This window comes from Chelmon rostratus, chromosome 12, assembly GCF_017976325.1.
Source record: "Chelmon rostratus isolate fCheRos1 chromosome 12, fCheRos1.pri, whole genome shotgun sequence".
NCBI lineage: Eukaryota > Metazoa > Chordata > Actinopteri > Chaetodontiformes > Chaetodontidae > Chelmon > Chelmon rostratus.
In genome coordinates, this window is record NC_055669.1 from 14746330 (window position 1) to 14768699 (window position 22370).

General features: G+C 45.8%; 1 protein-coding gene across 4 annotated transcripts in view; it reads right to left on the minus strand.

Annotated features, from left to right (window-relative positions):
- The window catches only part of LOC121614714 (zinc finger protein 521-like), an 89816-nt gene that overhangs the window by 29348 nt on the left and 38098 nt on the right, over positions 1 to 22370 (minus strand). For all 4 annotated transcript variants that reach the window (XM_041948731.1, XM_041948732.1, XM_041948730.1 and 1 more), the window contains exons 4-5: positions 17690 to 21195; positions 17423 to 17507 (exon numbers count right to left, since the gene is read on the minus strand). In XM_041948731.1, coding sequence (XP_041804665.1) covers positions 17423 to 17507; positions 17690 to 20839 — 3235 coding nt within the window. In that variant the 5' untranslated portion in view covers positions 20840 to 21195. The remainder of the gene's footprint in view (positions 1 to 17422; positions 17508 to 17689; positions 21196 to 22370) is intronic.

Below are 22370 nucleotides of genomic sequence, written 5' to 3' on the forward strand. Positions count from 1 at the left end.
TATGAGATTCGAGCATACTGGTATTGTCCAGGGGAGGGAACCCTCACTCTAACCGTCAGCGCATCTCCAAGTGGGACAGAGATGATTAAAACACACCATGGCTGTGACTGACAGACTCCCCACCGCTTCCAGAAGATGACATGTCTCCAAGTCACACAGAAAAGCAACTCCTCTAATTTTAACTCTGACTACAACACCGACCCCCTCTGTCAAACCCGCAAAAAAAAAAAAAAAACAGCAGCCACGCTGAGATTCTTAACTACAATAAAAGTGATAACAACTAAACAGAGAAATAAGTTTAAAAACAACAATAGGGAGGGTGGAGACAAAAGGGGTGAGAAGGCGCCATTTCCCACTGGTGCACACAAACAGCAGGAACCTGTGAGCTTGTGACAACACCTTCAAACATTTCTGTTACTTTCACAGAAATATCTGATGCTGATGCTCCAATGTGATGCTTCCGCAGCAGTCTTGTCCCAGCGCACGTTCGACTTGGCAAGCTCTTGGTTACCAAAAAGAAAAAACACCCTCCTAGCGGACTCTGTTTGACATTTGTCATGACAGGAGTACAGTGAGCGGAGGAAAAGAAAAGAGGAGTGAGAGGTGGGAGGGGAAGAGGAAAATGGAGGAGTGGCAGAGGGTGATAGATGTGTGAAATTGTACGTGTGAAAGAAATAATTCGGCATTCTCCGGGTTTGTTGCAATTTTCATTTTTTCACGATAAGGAGGACAGAGGGGGGTTTCCTGTTATTGTCACGTTGTGTAGAGAGCTCAGGGTCGCGTACTAAATGATTCACAGAAAACGGAATCTTTTACATTGGCGTCAGCAGTTCAGCCAGGCGCCCTTGTGGGGGAATTCTTTTTGTGTGTTTTTATTGAAGTCTGCACTGAGCGCGCCCAAAAGCTCTGACAGGGGGCCCCCGAGGGCGCTTGTCTTCACCTCCAAATCATAAGATGGAGAGACGAAGCTCCCTCTGTGCTCTCAATTATACCCCTCAACACCCCCTCTCGCACGCACACACACACACACTCGCAACCCTGCCCTCCCCACCCAAAAAATAAAACAGAGGCAGAGAAGAAAAGCCTTCAGTAATACAGTCCCAGTGGAGGGCTCCGCGATCGCTCTGCGCTGCTGGAACAGCTGACAGGCTCAGCGCGGCGGGTCCATTCCCTGCGGTCTGTCAGAGTTGGTGCTACAGCATGACGGTTAGTACTTCTCTGGGGATGTGCCTCCTTTGCTTGCCCCTGCGTGCCCCTCACATGACAGGCCCCTCCTCTGACCCATGGAAGCACCGTGGCTTTGCCCCAATTACTGCTGCGGGTAGGTGGATCTCTGGGTTACGTGCCCCCTCTTGTCTCTTTACCTCTCCCAGTCTCCCCAGCGAGTGGGAGACCCATCTGAGGCTCCTGGCACATTCAGAGGAGGTTGGAGGGGGTGGGGTCGGCATATGGGGTAGAAGGAGGTGCGAGAGTGTTGGTGTAATTTGATCGGAGGGCACAGCTGCATAAACAGGGGTATCGAGGAATTTCTGTCTGCTTGATGGAATTGACTTTGCATGAATGGCCCCTCTTTTCCCCCCCAAAATGGGCCATTTTCCACATGTCTCAATGAATATGAAGACCTCTCCAGCAATATGAGTGTAATACTGGAACTGAAACAACAGCTAGGGGTAGCTTGAGTCTTTTCTCGAGCTGTGAAATTCTCCCTCTCTGGCTGTCTTTGCTAAAGACCTCATCCAAGTCCTGCTGCCTGACCTGTCAAAAGCAGCCCCATCCTCTCTAAAATGCCCAAACAAAATAAACCAACAACCGCTGGCAGGGTCAGAGGGCAGCTGCTCTGGGTGCCTGGACTCTGTCGGGCCCTCTGATTGGTGGAAAGGGCAGTGAGTAAAAGGGAATCTTTTCAAAGTGAAATCTCCAGCTGATGGCTTAGAGCTCCACACCCCACAGTTTGTTTCTCTTGCTGCTGTCAGGAGTTTTGCCCGAGCCATTTGGAAGGATTAGAAAAAGTGGGGGAAGAAAAAACTCGACTGGGCAGATCGTGTGTACTGTAGGGCCTGAGTGATGGCTCCAGGACCCCTCAGAGAGTGATAAACCTTTGACCTTGACAGCCCCCCGCGGTGACCCCTGACCTCTGGCTTTGTGCCACAGACTCAGTGAGACAGGTGCAGGCAGGAGAGTGACCACACCCCCACTGTCCAGGCAAAATCTGCCTCATCTGACCTACCTGTCCTGATCGTCTGGACTCTCAAACTGCACATGGCAAAAATCTATCACCAACCAGAGGCGCAGCAGCTGATGTTACTGGGTGAATTAGTATTTGCATGAGAAGCATGCAAAATATTAGATTCTGACAAACATGCTGTGTAGCAGAATACAGTCATACTGCATTTACTAAACCAACACTGCGAAATCAATAGCAACAGATTATTATATGAAACAGCTTGAATGAAATAGCTAAAAGGGAAATGGGAGAGACAGGGAGAAACTCAGAGGCTCTAAAGGGAAGCTGGGAAAGGCATTCAGCTTACAAATGGATTAAGTTCCATTTTAAAAAAGCACTTAGCAAAATGATACATAATGTTATGTAAGAAATACAGTTTGGGTGTTATTAAAACGGACATGTGTGGCGAGTGGAGGCACGGTGACACGCTACGCGGCCTCGTTTTCTGCTCCACAGCGGGCACTAGCTCCAAGGTCGCGCCAGTCCGCGCCAGTCTTTCTGCAGATCCATTTCCTCTCCCTAGGCACTTCCCTCATGTTGTTGGCCCAGTGATTCAGTGCCTTGCATTAAGAGCAATTCACCTGCCTCCGGCGTCCCAGCGGCACAGGTCCCCTGGGGAAACCAGGTGGAGCATAAAAAAGTTCCACATATGGTAAAGTCAAGCTGCTCGGAGGCTGCCGAGTGTCTGCTGTGGGGATAGAGGCTCCTAAAAGGCCCAGCTGGTACTTGGAAAAGGGCTTCTGCATTACTACACCTCAGTGTCTGTTTGGGCTCCCCTTTGGAAAGTGTTGGCCGGCGCACATGACCAGCCATTTTAGATTTCTCCCTCTACCCTGCCTCATCCCTCGCTCCCTCCCGCCTTCCAACTGGTTCTGTATCCAATTGAACATTTGGTCCTCCACTGCTGGTTAATCAAATTCCTCCATCTGGCCCCCCTCTCCCTGTGGAACACAAAAGGTGCAGCCTGAGCCCGGGTCCAAGTGCATATTGGGAGGGAGGAGGGGGATGGAGACAGGGACTGCCTACCTAACTTACACAGCCCAGTCAACTAGATCAGGTAGAGAGCACGAGGCCAGGCCTGATCGTTTTGGGCAAACAGGAACAGCTTGGGACTAAGTATCAGAGCCCTGCTGTTCATATAGAGCTCAGGGACAGCAGTGGGTTCATATGACAGTAGGAGGGTTTTATGAGCTAATACCTCCACATACACTGTAGAATACAGAATAGAGCGGAGCCTAAGTAGTACTGGCTACAGCAGGAGTGAAGCACTGCCCTGAAACTCATGTTATTTAGTCTCCGTGGCAGTAGAGGGCGCCGCTCTTGGAGAACACTTCCCAAGAACAAAGAAAAAAGGCAGATAATAAAGGGAATAAAGACATTTGTGTTAAAACTGCAAATTTGCTTGTTGTCTCCTTACGCTGCTTCCTCGAGTTCAAAGGAGCAGTGTGTAGCTAAGCAGTGTCTAAGCCTGTGCTCTGATCAAAAAGAGCTATCTTAAGATATCACACAAAGCCAGCAGTGATCTTTTAATCCCCTGGAGAGACTGTGTAGCCTTCACAAAATATCTCCTTAACTACATATTTATTAGAAGAGACCTTTCAAAAGGCAGTCCTGCCGCACAAAGTTAAACAGGTTTTAAAGTGCAGTCACTCCCACAAAATGCCTCCCTTACAACTGTGACACATCCAGCTGATCACGTCTGCTCTTTGCTCTGATTCAGCAGGAGAACCTGAGGCGAGGTGAAGACGGGGACATAAATTGAGTCACAGATAGGGAAACACATGGCATCTCAAGTGCTAGCTCTACCCGTCCGTAATATCTATTGTATGATTTCTATTCATGTCCAACCATCCTTTCCCCTGCCAGGTGGCAAAACATGTGTCAATAATTAAACTGCTTTTACATAACAGGATACAGGAACACAATGCAATTTGCTCCCCATATTTCATTGGGCCTTTATGAAAGCACATGAGAGAGTGTAATTAATCAAACCACTGGAATATGTGAACGGCAATTTCCACTTAATGGCACTTACAGGGATTGGGTCCCTTAAGCACCACGTTCTGTCTACCAAACGAGCGGGATTCATTTTCATCCTCATAGTTCAGACAATAAAACCTGGTGTGGATGTTAAACAACACCCATTTGACATTAGGAAATCTGAAAACAACATCAGATTGGGTCCATGTGGCCCGCTCTCAAGCTTTTGCACGTGCCGTAGCTGCGATATGCTTAGCCGGAGTCGAGGACGAATTGGCGCCGTGGTACGTGTGCGATTTTCATGCTCGGACTTGAGAAATTAATATTGTTTTTAATGATCTTGCTTTGACCTCAAACCTGAGTGTATTTTCTGTATTCACCTAACCACAGGAGGCTAACCGCCTCCCAGGCATGGACAGGAAGAGGATCATTCACTGCTTTTAGTGGCTTTTCTGAGAGAAGATGGTCCTAGTCTAAATGGCACCCATGTCCCTAAAAGTGTTTCTCTCTCACCCACCTCTCTTTCTCTCTCCCTCTGCCTCTCCAAAGACTCCTCTAAGTGCAGCATCTTGTTTCAGTAATTCAGCCAGGGCAGAGACAGTGGAGAGAGGGAAGTAATCGATTTCTTTCTCATTTGGTTCCTCCTAGACTTGCTGTAAAGCCTCTTGGGGAGTTCTGGACTATTGGACAGGACAATGTTATGGGAAAGAGTGTCATTGCGTTTAAGGTCATCGTTACACCAAGGTTTCATTTTGAGTGTATTTTTATTGGTGTACGGAACAAAGCAGACAAACAAACAATGCTGCCACCATTTCCAGGATGGCAGACATCAAGACATGCCCTCCCTTTTCATAACGGCATCACCACTGTGAATGATAGCGAGCAACATCGTGCACTACAGCAATATGATCCACTGTACTGTCGAGATACACTCTGAAAACTGCTGCTAAGTACCAAGCTTTTAGTAAGGGCCATAGGTAAACCTTGTGCCTATAAAAAGACGCCATTACTAAATAATTTAGAGGAAATGCCTTTACTGTATGATTACTATTTCTGCTTCACGCTTCATATCACCTTTCCAAAAGAAGAAATAAAGGAAAAAGGAGAGTGGAAAGAGAAACAGCCAAATGACATGGGAGATTGGGGGTGGAATAATATTGTGCTTTCATACGGCAGATTTGAAGAGTTTTTGCGGCAGTATTAGATATCCGCCGTTTTTCAATGCCGGCATTAACGTCCACCAAATCGTGCATTACTGCTGAGTTTGTTTGTATTGCAGCGGCACAGCTACTTATAGAAAATCTAATCTATTAAGGGGAAAATGTATGTTTTTCAAGTATTTCCTGATGAATTTAGTTTGGCAAATTCCATAAATGAAACCATTATGTGTAGATATAATGCAAATAATCTGCACTAGAGGTCATCAGCAGTAAAAATTCCACCTGAAAACAGGGAGGGAAAACACAGCCTGTCTGTCCCATTAAATCTTAGCATTACTGAGCAGTGCCAGTGCAGTCTTCTCTTTGCTTTTCAGCCTTCCAGCGTGGCCTCATCAACAGGTTTGTGGCAGGTTTAGCCCCTCCTGTTTGCTTCTCATCTGCTTTTGGGCCCTTTCTGGTTTCTCATCATTCATTCGTTGTTTTGACTCCAGGCCAGCCTGCTAAATTCTTAATAACAGCCAGTAACTCTCGGATTGAGCTCCCATTCATTTACATCTGATTGAGATATTCTTGCACAGACCAATTAAAAATGCAATACTACCTGCAAATCTTGGCATGCATTATTTTCAAAATAGAGACCAATCTCGGGTGTCATTAAGAGTGCGGCAGCTGCAACACAAACAGGACAAAATCTATCTATTGTTTATTACCTCCTCAGGCTTTTTACCCAGAGGGCAGAATAAGAGAGGGAGGAGCAGAGGTCAGCGTAATTACCATTCACTCCCTCCTTGGAGTCAGACAGTGCTAAGACATGCATTGGCAAATTCCATGGCAGCATCGTATATCACATTACCATAAAGCCCCATAGAGCTAACCTTTGTTCAATTCCATTTGATTCTAAGAGAGGAAAACAGGCTCACTGACAGCCTCATCCACCCTCAGTGTTTCATGAGTTCAGTTGTTTGTCTTTCAGTCTTGTGACTGCTCTTGCTAAAGATGTGCTATTCCAAAAATAAAGCGTCAGGGGACGTGGGGGATCATTGAATCATCCTGGGTAGAATATCACATCATCTGGAGAGCTTCAAGGTTCAGTCTCAAACTATGCCTGAGAAAAAAGACAGTTTGTCTTGGAAATAACAGTGTTAACAACAACAAAAGACACAGCGTTTAGCTCCAAGCCACTCCATATACACAGTCCAATTCAATAATTATGCACTCGTACGGTTGCTCACATTCTGATTAACAATTACCTTAATTTATATTTTTTCAGAGATACTTAATAGTGAGGCCCTAGTATTATAGAATTCACCTGGAAGCACTCTCCATTTTGGCTTCAGTTGACAAACAACAAAGCGCTAGTATTTGCAGCATCAGTACACTCTAATATGCCTGTTGACTGAAAATGAGAGCACCAGTGCTGACAGAATGCGAAATACTGTTACTGAGCAGAGGGGGCTTAGTGGTGATGTCTTCAGTCATGCTTAAAACCAATGGCTTTGGCTCTCTGTGGCAATCTTTAGGCGGCGTGGAAGGACAAACGTTGTAACAGAGGATGAAAGAAATGTAAAGATGAGAAAGGGCAAGTAGTATGCAGACACAGAGAGAAACGTAGAGGAGAGAGAAACGTAGGCAGCATAAACCAAAGAAATAAAAAAACAGGAGTGGGCAAAGAGAGCAAAAGAGAGAGAGAGCGAAACGGTAGAAAAAGAAAGAAAGAAAGAAAGACAGAAAGAAAGAAAGAAAGAAAGAAAAAGAAAGAGAGATCTGTGAATTTCCCCTTCCTCCCCTGAGACCTCCCTTGATGCCAAGCATTCATCATCCAGCCTCTAATATCAGTTATTCTGTGGCTCCTCTGCTTACAGCAGAATTAATTTCTGCTTTAATTACTCTCATCGGCGGAATGCTGATGAAGGAGAGGGACGAGGCATTCTGGGACTCGGGCCTCATTCCACCGCTTTAATTTGAATGAATTCCACCCGGAGACGCTGGCAAACAACTGGCAGCCGAGCCCCGGGAGCCACTCTGGGACTGCGCAGAAGAGCTGCAGCCATGGCCCCCACCAACCTAGCTACCTTGTGTGTGCGTGCCTTCCCCGCCTGTGTGTATTATGTGGAGCACGTTGATTGTGCGCGGGGCTGAGCGTTGAAGTGAAAACGCGGGGAGAGAGAACACACAAGGCGAGGAAAAGAGAGAAAAGGGATTGATGGATTGAGTGATGAGCGTGCGTACAGTACGCGGGCCTGTTAATGGCGTTTGTGTGCGAGCATGCACGCGCCTTAGCGTGCGGCGCGTGCACTTTTGCATTCACGTAAATGTACTCAGGGATAGGAGGTGAGAAAGTAGAGCGCGTATGGAAACAAACTGTAAAAGATTTGATACAGAGAGAGAGAGAGAGGCAGTGAGAACAGATCCGCATGGACACGAAACATATGAAATATGAACAACATCACTGAAGCCCACTGAGTAACACAAGTGTTAGTTTGAGAGCAAAAATAATTAATAGTTAATTTGATTATTCCAGATATGGCACATCATGCTCCCCGATAAACCCTCAGCCCATGTATCATACAAGAACAAGCAATATAAAAAGGAAAAATAGGAAATGACTGTATGAATAGGGAAGGGCTGCATGTGTGAGATGTGCACGGCCCATGTGCATAATGAAAACAACTGTAGAAACAGTATAATAACACAGCAACCCCGGCAGAGGAGCAGAGAGAGGGGCCGTAATTGACTTTTCTCCAAGCCAGCTTGGTAGTTACAGAATGTAGCATATTGGATAAGGATTGTGATTGATTATGTGGGTCTGCCATACCGATTCATTTGATTAAATGTAACCATGGGTTTCTTTTCCAAGCCCTAATGAAGCAGCAATTTGAAACTGAGAGACTGACTGAGAGAGGCTGCGCCAGGCTGCCTTCAGCCCCACACTGTCTATCTGTGTGCGCCCGAGCCTTCAAAACAGGAGTCATCACACAACATTCTGCCCTGACCTCTTTCAGAAGACACAAAAGCTAAAGGTTTTGCTAAGTATTTTTGCATAAATCGATTTAGAATCTAAACAACTTATTTGCAAAACTCCTAAATGCAAAAAAGTCAAGTGTTCTGTAGCTGGAACAGCCTGAAATAATAGATTGAAATTCAGTCAATAATTATATGGCATGAAATCTGCAGCAGAGTAACATAACTCTAAGTAATATTTGTGTTGTATACGAGGAAGGTGCTGAGGGTGTGCTTTGAAGTTAAAATACTGCCTGAATTCATTCACTAGAGCGCTTTAGCTTCGTTCCACATAACACAATTCATCTCCTCCAATTTTATGTTCCGAGCCATCCCTCCTCCAGTTCAGCAGAGGGCAGGGAGGTAGGTAGGTGTGACCTCCACTAACCCTGAAACCTCTGGACAGGTGGGCGGTGGCCTACGTGCACTGTCCGTTTTGGCAGCAGCTCTCTTCCCCTCCCCGGCAGGGAGCTCAGGCCATGATGAGCAGCTGGGTCGCAAACACTAAGCACATTAATATCTTCTTAATGATAATAATCATTATGGCATAAGCACCTTCCCCAAAGTGGGAAGGCTCGCGGAATGTGCCAGAGTAGCATCGTCGTTAAGGTAAAAAAAAAAAAAAAACTGAGATGAAATGACTCTTTTAATGGGCAGCAACTTACAGCCACCAGGATAATGCAGACACTAATGTAATAATGTGATAATGAGATACACCGAAGACATCAGGGACCCCAAAAACTCAATGAAACCAGGGTGAATGAATAAATAAAATCTGTACATGAAACCAGGGTTGACACATTTACCAATGCAGACACATTATATTATACATTCTGCATGCTAATATAGACATTCCAGATAATGTTTTAATTACCAGTACAAACTACCTCTAAGAGTTCCTCCTGCTTTAAGGCCTTGCTGGAATTATTAGTACTTCACTACCTTGTCTCCTTGTGCCTTTGAATCCACGAAGTGCGACTTGCTCACAGCATTTCCCATATACTCGCCTCATTTAATATAACTGTCAGTATTCACCTATCATAGGCCATTATCTGTCTCATCCGCGTTCATTATTGAAGCTAATGATCTGTTGTCCTCTCTGCTCCCCATTGAAGGAGGACTACATTAAAAGTCTCTTACTAACTTAATTAGTAATTATAAATGTTAAAGATTAATCAGAGAGTGAGTGGCTTAAGGTTTACGTCTCTAGGCAGTGGTGGGACAAATGGAGAGACAAAGAGGCCATGTCGCTTCAGTGTTCACACTCCACTGTCACGCTGGAAATGGAACCAGACACATGAAAAGAGTGCGAGTGTGACCATTTTGGCTCTAATGAATGTCACGTGTGGTTTTGTTTCTCCGTGTTTGGCGTAAAAAGACGCACGCACGGCAAAGAAAAATGTAGCAAAATACGCATCTCAAAGACGCATAAGCAAGAGCTTTTGCAGCGTCTTTAAGATGCAATTCTTCCAGACAAATTCAGAATGTTGCTTTCTGTAATCTACAAGCACTACTGTAGTGGATATAATGCTGTTACAGGAAGCAGCATTTAATATGGTAGCCTATGATGCATGAAGTACTCACATTATCTCTTTCTAACAAGATGGAAATAGATCCCCTTAATTAAATCCTGGGTGTACACTAATTCCTTACTAAATCTGCACCTCTCTGACAATTCCACATCAGCAGCACCGTGCACTCCAGTAAACATATAAGCACTGATATCAACATTAAACCTTAATAACTAATAAAGCTTTCATCCAGGGAGTTCCTGTGTGATTTCCATTAATGTGGGGGGAATCGCCCAGGACCATCTCCCTGTTTTCCGGAGCATGTTGACGCTCAAGCCGGGGGGGGGTCGGTATTCTCGGCGCAGGAGGAAAACAAGGAGGAACTTAACTGTGCTGAGTTGTCGGATGGCGGAGATGCAAATTGCATTTCAGCCTAAACTTCAACCATATGCGTAAGAGGAAAAACTGCCATACTTTTACCTGACCTGCATTTAACTGCTACAGTTTTCAGTTCGAGGAGATGCACCCGGCTCAGAGTGAATGAGAAAGAGCAAATAACTGACTACTGTAAAGGCAAGCAAAGATTTTACAATAAACAATAATGGGTATCCATTTCGTAGCTCTGCCCTCTCTCTTTCAGAGGAGAAATGGTGGTGCTTTGACTGTTGCGCTGGGAGTCCTATCACACAAGACACACAGAGTGGGGTGATGGCGGGGGGCTGGCCGGTGGCCCGCAGCACCTGAAACCTATTAGAGAGCTTTGGAACATTCCACAGGGTTCTTCCACTTTGGCCAGAGGGCATCGTAAAGGTCCTTACAGACAGGGTCGGCGCGACTCAGACGCCGACAAACAGCCAGCAAGGTGAAACACTAAAACTGGAGTCTGATACGGAGGAGCGTGACATCTGAGTATATATAAAGACCATATATAACAGCGCTGTTGTTTGTATTGTCATTAGGAGGAAAACATGTTGCTTCCACCGGATCCCTACCTTGCCCGCGGTCCCTGCTGACACGTAAAATGTGATCTGAAGGCAGTGATAACGTTCCTGCACCGGGATTCACAAGGAGTTTGTCTTCATAAAGGAACACTATGATTAAAACATTTACTGTTGGCAAGCCGAGCAAAACTTTTATCAACTTTTTATCAAATGGTTTGCCATCTGGACTTAAAACAGTAGGGGCCCAATAGTGTGCTGACACTAAAAACAAACATGCATAAACACACACAAGCTGCTGCCAAATTTCTTGGAGATAGCCTTATCTTCTCCGCAATGTGTGTGTATATATGTGTTTTAGTGGTATCAAGGCCCATCTCTTTGGCTGGATCTGTGTCCATGCCTCAGTGTTATGCTCACTGGGTTTAGCTCTATGGGTGTCTGTGGCCTCTCCTCTGGCCGCCCGTGTCCATTTGCTCTGCGGGTATGGCAGGCCTGAGCTGACAGATGGCCGCCCCTCTCCATTCCGCTCCAGAGTAACACAGTAACTGGTTTTTCCTCCGCCGTTGACCTTGCCACAGCCAGCCAGCAATCCAGGCTGGCACTCGGCCTGTCGAACAGGAGGGTAATGAAGTCCAGCGCTGCTCACATGATTATTAAGGCTTTGACGCTGGGGGGCCTTTCAGAACCCTATCCCCCTCCCCTCTCCTCCCCTGTCTGCCATTCACACAGCCAAAGTTCGACGAGGATAGTCATTCGTTACATGGTACTTTGGAACTGCGCTCCATAAAGAGAGCTAAAACTTTTTTTGGGGAGGGGGGGCTCTGTTTGTATTCTTAAACAAACCTCTCTACGCCTATGATGCGGACTTAACAAACAATTTCGAGAACATCATTGAAACTCTTTCCTATTCAGTAGCATATGTTAGCTACTGCTCTCCCAGCGTGCGTGTCATTCCAAAAACACCCCAAGTAAGAGCCACCACACAAAGTTAGATCAGATCTGTCACAGTGCTGTTGGTGCTGACAACCACTAAAAGCAACGCAACTCGGCAGTAGAGCACCGCTTCGCTCTCACTGTAATTCTCCCTTACCGCAAGCATCTCTAGGCACGCCTGGAACCCTGGTCCCATCAGGGCCAGGCTGGGATTTGAGAGGTGTAGGTTGCAGCTCTGACCTTTACTAAGGCAGGACTGTCTGTTTGCACTTCTCCCATAAGCCCCCCTCCGGTCAGACTGCTAAGCAACCCCATCAGACCAGGGGCGCGCATGCACCTACGGCCTTAGTGACATCTCAGAGACCATGGGGAGGTGGAGTAATGCAGAGGTTAATTCTGATCATCCAGTATTTATGGGCTTCACTTCAGAACAAGGGTTGGCATTAACACTCTAAAGGAGACATCCCTCCTGTATATCAATAAAACATAGCCAGAAGCACAGGAAGCGCTTACCTTTATTCAGGTCGCCCAAGTACCCAACTAGACTTGCATGGGAGGATTCTAAAAGTACACCAGTGAATTTTTTAGCAGATGATGTCTTTAAATTCAAAGAAAAAAACAGGCTCTATGCAAACCTTTATTTTTGTATTCAGATTGTAATTTGTGCTTTAGAATGATCAGCTCAACAGATGAGCACAGTCCGGCCAATCGCTGCAAAGACCTTGCCCCAAATCGCCATGGTGACATCAACCTACCAATTGCAATGCAGCAAGGGGCAGCAAGTGTTCGCTCCGAGTTTGTACAAACAGGCTGTATGAACTGAGAGCATCAGATATTTTCTCACATGTTGGCCTAGTCTGTGAAGTGTGGGGAAATGTCAGGAAAATCAATAGATAAGGACCACATCAGACTGAGCTTGTCTGGCCTAGCAACAGAGCATCCCCATGGTGATGTCAATTACCTCTGCTTTACAACAAAAACACCAGGAAGAGCAAAACAGTCTCTGCAATGCTGTAAAACTTTTAATGCAGTCTCCTGGTTACATTGAGGAATTTGTAAGAAACTTCTTTTTTTGTTTTCTATCCAGACAGGTAGGTAACACAGTGAATGTGAGAATCTTATTGATAGGTTTTTTTCCTTTGCAGCTCTGTTTTCTATTCTCCTCGTGGATGCCACATTAGTCAGGGAGAGGTATAATGTAACGAGCAGTAAGGTGCGCATAATTGCATATTAGCAGCAACACACTTGGCTGCACGGGAGGTGACTGCGCTAACGAACAGAGAGGCGTTATTAATCACCAATTAATAAAAGCAGGCAGATATCACACTCAGTATATGGCACGCATGGCTTCCTTTGTTTCCACTGGCTGGTCCAAGCCTGTTCTCTTATTTATTTCATAAGATTGATCCTGTTCCTGTGCCGTGTTGTCTATTGAGTTCTGACTCTGATCCAGCCCCCTAGGAGTCAAATGAGGAGTGTTTGGCCATGTTTGTTAGCAGATTACATGTGTATGCTCTATGAATGAGTCCCAGAAACTGAGGGAACACCATCAGACACACCTAATCAAAGAGGATTATAGGAAAACAAACAAAGAACGAAAATACCATATTCTGTTTATGCACCAGGAGGGGGGAAAAACACTTAATGTAGTAGTAAATGTGTTGCCACCAGAGCAGAGACAGTGATGGAGACCATGTAATCAGCATACACTGGCCAAGTTGCTCTAGGGGCTCAAGACAAGAGGATATGCGTTGAGGATAATTTGCGCCCCTTAGCAAGAAACAAAAACAAGGCTTTCAGCTTCAAATACTGTTACAGTGTGCCTCCTGTCTGTTCCCCCAGTAACAGCCAATGCAGTATGTTTTGCCAGGTTGGAGCGCGGTTAATATGAAAATGTGGGGGCTTGATAGTGAGAGGAAAATGGAGAGATAGTGGACAGAGGGGGGAAAGGAGAGCGAGAGAACAGAGAGGAGGAGGAGAAACTAGAGGAGAGCTGAAGGCCTCTCGCTCGCTCTCCTCTCCAGCTCTGTAACGGCCCACAGTGCCTGCTTCACACAGAGCGGCCAGCTGTACAGCAAATGTGCCTTTCCCTCTCCGCCCCCGAACCTTTCCACCCCTCCAGTGCCCCCCTCTGCCTGGGCCGACCAGGCCACCGGCTCCTGTCTGTGAGAGAAGGCTCCTCCCTGACTTGGCTTCAAGCTCAGTGCTGTCACCAGCCCAAAAAATCCGCAGAGGTGACCCCAAAAACACTTTTCCAGGATGTGGTTTGGTTTGTTTGTTTACAATTGTCCTTCTGAGCTCTGCCACCTTGGCAGTAACTGCTTGGAATGGACAGGAGTGAGACGAAAATTGGACTGAAAGCAGATATAACAGAGAAAGCAAAAACCCTTTTCACCTTTAAAACCCTTTAAGACAGAGCCCGTGCTTCAAAACATGTCAGGGCTCTGAAAATCCACACAGGGACATTTGAAACAGTGCGATAAATGGGCCAAACGTGCCCCCCATGAGGCTCCAAATGTCATAGTTTACAGCGGGGTCAAAGTGAAGCAATGGGGTGGCATGATGGCATGCTGATAAAACCAAACAGGCTTTTGTGTCAATGAAAGACCTTCAAAGGTCCTCTTAAAAAAATAGACGACTTTGTGAAAGCACCGTGATTTTAAATATATTTTCCAATGCAATTAGTGCAGATCAAGATGGTGAATTGAACTGATGGGCAGATTTGTTTTCTAATCTGAAAGAAAAATAGAAATAAAAGGTTTGATAGTGACTGCAGCAGCTGAAAGCTGTATAAATCTGTGTGTCTCTGGAGAAAAATCGGACACCCTCAATTCTGTAAGTGAGCCATGCCAAAAAAACTCCAAACTAAAGAGTGGCCAGCTGTCTTCTGGCCTGCTATTAAATTGCTCCTTGGATGGTGGCGATATCATTTTTTTCTCCATAGGAGTATCACACCAGGTCCCCAAACAGAGCGACCAGCTGTACAGCAAATGTGTACTGATCCATCTGGGCCCTAGCAGGCTGCGGCCTCCATCTTAAAACACGTGGGGCCGTTCACAGGCTTGGCTGGGGCTGGTCTGCAACACACCCTCCTGCACCCATGGCCACCTCCTTCCTTTTCATTTACCTCTATTATCATAGTAAATGTTGAGTAGCTGGGCACCGGAGCTGCGCTTATGTCTGAACCAGGGCCGTCATCATGTGAGTGTAATATCCATGCATCAAAATGTGCTGGCAGTCGTACAGAAGAGGCATCCACGAGCACTTAGGACCGATGGGAGGAGGTGAGGGTGGAGGCTGAGTGCACTTGGTTTAGGGAGACTATTGTATTACAAAGGCAGCTAATATGGACTTGTCTGGGTGAGACAGGCTCAGGTTTTGTTGTTCCATACACTTAGCACTATGGTTATGTCACGGCACATCACTATATATAGAGTTATCAGTGTGAACTGACACCATGGAGCGGGGCATGGATGAAAACAACACCCCTATGAATCCAGCGTCTGCTCCATTACCTACGCTAATAACGCTGACAGCTGAGCGGAGATGACCCCAGCCCCCTGTTTCCCCTCTCCTGTGCAGATGGCCATTAAAAGGAGAAAGTGTCCCTTTTTCAGTAGAGAAGGTATTTAGAGATTTTCCAAATGAGTATTTTTTCCCCGTGTTTTTTGGCCAAATTGGCTTTGCTGTGATTACGGGCTGGATTGAATTTAACCCCATTCCACATCAAGACGGACCATTTCTTTGAGAAGCTATATAAAACCAGAAGATCAACATTAGTGCTGTAACACAACAAAGCCGGGGCATGTGTCTTTCTTTATACCTCTCCAGTTAAACATGTTTTTTTTTAATTTTTCCTCATTCGATTAAGTTTCCTTTTTGTTTGTTTGCTTCACAAAATGTAGTCCCTTCTAGATAACTTCATCTCTCTACCAAATTTTCATAACGATGAGTTTTGTTTTCTCCATATTTTAGAGATCACAAAACAAATGCATCTAACAGAAACCCTTTTGAGGAGCCTGATGAAACCCGTGATCATGTTGAATACAAAGCGATGGCATATCAGAGAAGTAAGACATCAGACAATAACCCAATCACCTATCCTCCTGTTATCTTAAGCTGTCTGAATTCCACTATTATGGGGAACTGTGTGCTTGTGCGGCTGACAGACATAAAATAACCAGTAGGGGGGTTTGTTTTCTACCCTCCCAGTGTGCTCCGTGCCTGCCTTTGCGAGAGAAAGGACTAATGCTGGCATGGTACTGTATTAGGCACCCCCAGTAGAATAGTGGGTGAGCAGATCGCAAAGATGAATACAAAATACACACCTACACACTCTCAGCTCGTCTCTCTCCTTTGCAAATACACCGAAGCATCAAAATCACAAATCACATGCTTCTGATTGTTTATGCACAAACAGTGGGTCCCTGATAGAATTGCCTACCGGTCCTGATAGAATTGCCCACCGTGTTTAAATTCACCTGCGCCTAGAAGCGTGTCCCAAACAGAGAGGCGGTTTGGTTCCAGATCAATGAGTCTCTCTCCCACTGAAGACAACAGATAATGCAGTGTAATGAAAGAGCCGCCAAACGAGCTGAATAAATGAATGAATAAAGGAACGTGAGACCGGAATTCAGACGCCTACTTACTGCAGGCAAGAAAACCTGTTTTCCAATTGTCTGTTCTCTGCAAATTATTCTGCCTGCATACAAATGACAACCAAAAGTAAAGACATTTTGTGGAGGTTAGTCTTACAGGAGCACTCTTTGTTTAGGAATCTTGTGGAAGAAAATGAGGAATTTAGAGTAATTTTGTGATACGCAGTGTAATAAAATCAAATATCCATTTTTTCAGTTGATTTGACGTCATTAAATGCAGAGAGCATGAAAGTATTTTACCAAATGGTGTATTCAGATCTCAGTCATCTGAACAGACTACTTAAGTGAAGAGGCACAATAAACAAACAAACAAAATAACGTACAGAAGCAATGTGGAGATTTTTCAAAAACTGTAGGATAATATTTTGAATTTTAAGCAGTTTGAATAAAATCTGTTTTGGTATCTAAATAGTTCAATAATCTGTATGTTTCCACTACTTCAAACTACCTTCATACAGAGTGGTTTGAAGTGGAGAGATTCTGCTCCACAAGCATGCACACGTACTATATTATACCATTCACATGCATGGTGAATGAAGATGATGGGTTTATAAATGCACAACACTGGGGATGCAGTTGATGGTCAAAATATTAAAATAATTCCACCTATTTGGTGATGTGATCCAGATACTTGTGAGCCTGAATGAGACAGGGTCAAATATTTTATTACATACATCACATCAGTCCTCAGTATGTGCTTCACCTTTGAAAAAGTCTGAATACACTGTCTGAAATGTGTTTAAAATCATCAAATACTCGTGAAATTCAGTGAATTTTCCTTAACGATTTGTATATTGTATCGATGACGGTCACACAGAATCATTCCCTCTAACACTGAAATCACACACCCTAGAAGCCACACTGATTAAATCTACGCTTACATTGCAAAAACACTTTGGGAAATGTAGAAAAAACATATTTACATAGATATTACACGAGCAATGTTTTTGTATGACTTTGTTCCAGGAGTGCAACAGAGAACATAATGAATGAAGCAAAAAGAGTTATCTCCTACCCAGCATGTGGTTGGCCACATGAACTTGGATGTCCCATTCACTGTAGAACACCATCTGACATTTGATGCACTGGTATGTCTTCTTCTGTAAATAAGACCAAGAGGAAAATGGTTTATTAGAGTCAGTTTTGAATAAAAATGAATATTATAAAGTACAAATAACTTTTGTTTTACCAATTTAACATAGCAATAAAGAACAATTTGTGAGCCTTGGCATGTTTTCATGAACCATTCAATCACAAAAAATAAAACACTGATTAACAATACCTCTTCAGTTTGTGAGGGACTGGCTCTGGGCATGGGGGACACCTGAGGGGTCTTGAGCTGCCCGCTGTTGCTGTCCCCAGCCTGTTCCCGATGCACTGTCTGGACATGGTTCTGCAACTCTGCTTCAGACTCAAACTTCACATTACAGCTGGAGCATCGTGTCTTGGCAGCAGAAGATGAGGACGTGGAAGAGGATGAAGAGGATGAAGAGACAGCTTTGCCTTTCCCGTCTCCCGGGCTAAGACTCTCCCCCTGGACCCAGGGGGCTGTAGTTGTTGCTGGAGTGGTGGCTCCACCCTGCTGCTGCTGTTGCCTACCTCCATTTACTGTTGGGCTGGAGCTCTTGGAGCCAGCTGCCGTCACGCAAGATGCACAGAGTCCGTAAGGCAGCCCGTTGATGTCCAGCTTCACCAGGTCTTGTCTGGACCGGAAATCTTTCAGACAAGAGGCGCACTTAAAAGTTTTTTGGACATGGTGTTGGTGCTGGTTCTGAGAGTTGATATTGCTGCGCCCCATGGGTTGGTTGGAGGACATAGTTCCTGTCTTTTGCATGTGGAAGGTACCATGGATCTTGAGCTCCAATGTGGAGGTGACTGTCTGCATGCACACTACACAGCGGAAACCTGTCAGGGAGTTCCTCAGGTCAGGGTGCATCTGGCAATGCTCCAGGAAGTCCTCTTCACTCTGCAGTGGCATCTTACAAATGCGGCAGCTGCCTGTGTCCAGACTCTTGCTATGGGTGACCTTGTGCTCAGTCAGGGTGAGCAAGGAGGGGAAGCGCTCCCCACAGATGGGACACATATAGTGTTTGACAGGCCCAAGGTGGGTCTGCATATGTTCCCTCAGCCCAGCCTCAGAGAAGAAGGTGCGGGAGCAGACATTGCACTTGTGGTTGCCCTTGATCATTTCAGCTTTCCTTTTAACCAAGGCACTCTCACCAGGGCGTATATTGTGGTCCCTCAACTGGTGGTTAGTGAGGAGTGACTCCATGGTGTAAGATGCCCCACAGATGTCACACCCATACATGGGCTCTGCAGTGTCCACCTCTTCCTCACTTCCATCATGGCTGTTCTGGGACTCCACCACAGATCCTCCTGCTGCCCCTGGACCATGGCTGTTAGTTAGGAGACCTTGTAGCTCAGCATCCTCTTTAGGCTGGCCCTCCCCACCACTTATAGTAGAGCCATTAGCACCACAGTTCTGTGCCTTTCCATCAAACACACAGTGTTTCTCCCTCAAATGCTTCTCCAAAAGGACGATGGCATGGAAGGCCTTACTGCAGAAGCGACAGTTATACTTCTTGCTGTGGGTGGTGATGTGGCATTGCAGCTCCACCTCAGTGCCAAAGGACTCCCCACAAAAAATGCAGCGATGGGCACGGCCCTGGTTTTCCAGGTGGCTGTGTTTGACATGTAGCTGTAGGTCACTCTCATGCCTGAAGTCCCAGTTGCAGGAGGTGCAGCGATACACCTTTTTCTCGTTGCTGTGCTTTACAGCCAAGTGGAGCTGGGTAGACACTTTTGAGTCAAAAACCTCCTGACACAGAGTGCAACGAAAGAACACGAAGGTATGCATGTCAAGGAGGTGCTTCTGCAGGTCATCCACTGAAGTGAACTGCTTGTCGCAGCTCTCACAGATGTAATACGTGGAGGTAATAGTGAAGTGAATTGTCACATGCTTCAGCAGGGACTCTTGGTTGGGAAACTCTTTGTTGCACTGTGGGCAGGTGAGTTGAGGCTGCAGACCATCCAGATGAGTTTTTAGGTGGGTCTGGAAAAGGTCCAAATTGGTATACTTGGCTCCACACTGGTTACATATGAACTCACTGGTATTGCGTGAGCTGCCTTGTTTCAGCATGGCAGTTTGTTCCACAGATATTGGAGAAGAGGGGCTGAGAGTGCGTAGGGATTTCTTTCCATTGTTGATGTAGTTCAGTGCCAGTGGAATGTTCTTGTGATTCTCCTTGATGTGCTTGTTGAGCTTCAGAACACTGTTGAATATAGGGGAATTGGTGCAGTATGAACAGGAGTACACTTCTACTATTGACTCCTTGGGAGTTACAGCCAAGGGGGAGTCAAAGCGGAGGCTTCCCCCATCACAGTGAGTCTGACGAACATGCTCCTCCAGGGTAGCCTCTGTCAAAAACCCCATGAAGCACTGGGGGCAGAAGAAGGCATTGCTCTCCTTGGCCACAGGACTGGGAAAACCATGGGAGCAGCGGATGTGTTCCTGGAGGGCGTTGAGGTCACTCAATACCTCAGGGCAGAAGTTACACTGAAGGAGGGCATCAGGCAAGCTGGCTAACAGGGCAGCATGGTCTTCTGCATTGTGGACCTGCTTAAGATGCTCATTTAGATTTAGTAAAGAGGGCAGAACCTCCAAACAAAACTGGCAAGTATGAGCCTGCTCTGGCTTGTCCAGATGCATGGTTCGCAGGTGAATCTGAAGCACAGCCAAACTGGAGAATACTTGCTTGTTGCAATAGATGCAACTATAGGAGACTTTAGGCTGTTTAGAGGAACGTCCTCCAATGTCTGATGTGTTCTGAGCGGCTCTCTTTCTCCTCCCCCTTGTCTTGGGCACAGGTGGCGCTGTCTCCACCATTGTGGAGCTATCAACAGAGAGGTTGGAGTCAGGAGTGGTGCTAGAGACAGAGGTGTAGCCCACAGTCAGCAAGGAAGGGCTGTTGCTGTGGTTACTAGATTCGGGTAGTTGGTGGATGTCCATGTGAGTGTAGAGATCCTCAACAGACAGAAAGTGCTCAGAGCAGATAGCACAGGTGTGGCCCTTCCTGTCTCGACTGTGGGCCTGGTCAATGTGAGTCAGCAGGGTGCCCTCATCACTGAAGGGCTCATGGCAGTAGATGCACTGCAGGGTGGCACCCAGGCCTCCATCCTCGGATGGAGAGCACTCGGGATGGCACTCCGCAATGTGCCTCTGGAGGTCTTCTGGGACATCAAAGCCCTCCTCACAACGGCTGCATTTGCGTGTTTCCTTCAGTTTCCATTCGTCAGCTCTAGAGAGACTTGAGCTGCTGCCATCTTTGCCCCGTTCATGTACTTGCATGTGGCCGTGGAGGGAACTGGAGGAAAGGAAGCCTCTGCGGCACACAGGGCACTTGTGGGGTTTGTTAGAGGCGTGAGTTTTCATGTGGATTTTGAGGTGATCACTGCGGGAGAAGGCCGAGTCACACTCCCCACAGTGGTACTTCTTATCACCGGTGTGTAGCTTCACGTGTCGATCTCGGCTGCGCTTGTGCTTAAACAGGCGGCTGCAAAAGGTACAGCTGAAAGGGAGTTTATCGCCGTGGCTCTGTTCGTGACGCTTGAGGAAGCTTAAGCGGCTGAAGGATTTGTCACAAAACTGGCATGGGTATGGCAGGCCAGGGCCCCCTTCCTCCTCGCCGAAATCATAGTCCTCGCAGTGTCCTGGAGAAGTCTGATCCTTACTGGAGGGAGATGATGCTGGCCAAGAACATGATGGGTCATCCTCAAGATCAGCACCGTCTGGAGAGAATAAAATGGAGAAAAAGACAGAAAGGAGGTTGTCAAGGGCAAGTCATGGCAAAAGAAGGGGAGAGAGGGACGTGTGGGGGTGTTTTGTATGATTGCATTAGCAACTCATTTTTCTCACTCCTTTGAAAAGAAAAGGTGGGCCACTGTGGTGTTATTTGTCACAGTAATTATAAGGTTGTGGTCTATGAATTTAGAATACTTTGCAACTTAGACAATTTTTCTTCAGCAGAAACAATACCTCTCCTCAGGTGTTACCTAAAAAGTTATATTTAAATATGCAATTTTAAGTATAATTAGAGAAAAGAATAAGTGGAACTACTTTTACTACAATTAACCTTGTATGTGGCCATGTAATGGTTTAGCCCACTGTGACTCAAACACAATCTCTCTGACATTTAAAGCCAACACAAGACAATTTGTGTACTTTAAGATGTAAGCCCGGCATGAGGTAAATTAGAACATTTCTATTATTCCTGAACAATTACTAGAATATTTTTGAAAAACAAGAGCCCTTGAAATGACCTTAAGACATTAGAAAAAAAAGGAAAAAAACAAACAAACAGGGAAAAGCTGTTCTCAAGAGTGAAAGAGATGATTAAATGTGCAATTTAGACCACAGCTATGCATAGCCTTTAGGAAGCTTCCACTGCACAACAGATGATTTTCATGAAACATGGGCCTTTCAGAACATCACTCAATAGATATCAGATTATAGAATGGGCATTATTATCATATTTGTCTGCTTGGTCTGTACTAAGCCGTGAGGCAACTGATACTGGACGGATGAATGTGCCTTGCGCTGATGCAGGGGGGGGCAAGGCGGGGACAGGGAAATGGATAGGGGAAGACAACAGAGTGGCTAACTGTCTCACTCAAGGACAAGCAGGTGCAGAGAATGACCAGGGCACACCATTCGTGTTACAATAACTTTAATGTTTCCCTATTCTAATCGCTTCTTTGCCGACATTCCAGTCCACTGGTTCAATGCACAGTGATATGAATGGAAAACACAGAACACCACTTTCCACAAGTTCAAAAGGTTACAGACCACTTCTTCCCGCTGCCGAATTCTAAGTGCTGTGAACTTCCTTACCTAAATAAAACAACGTAATCCCAACCCCTTCAGAAAAAAAAAAACTGTGTCAAAAGGCCAAAACTTGGAATGG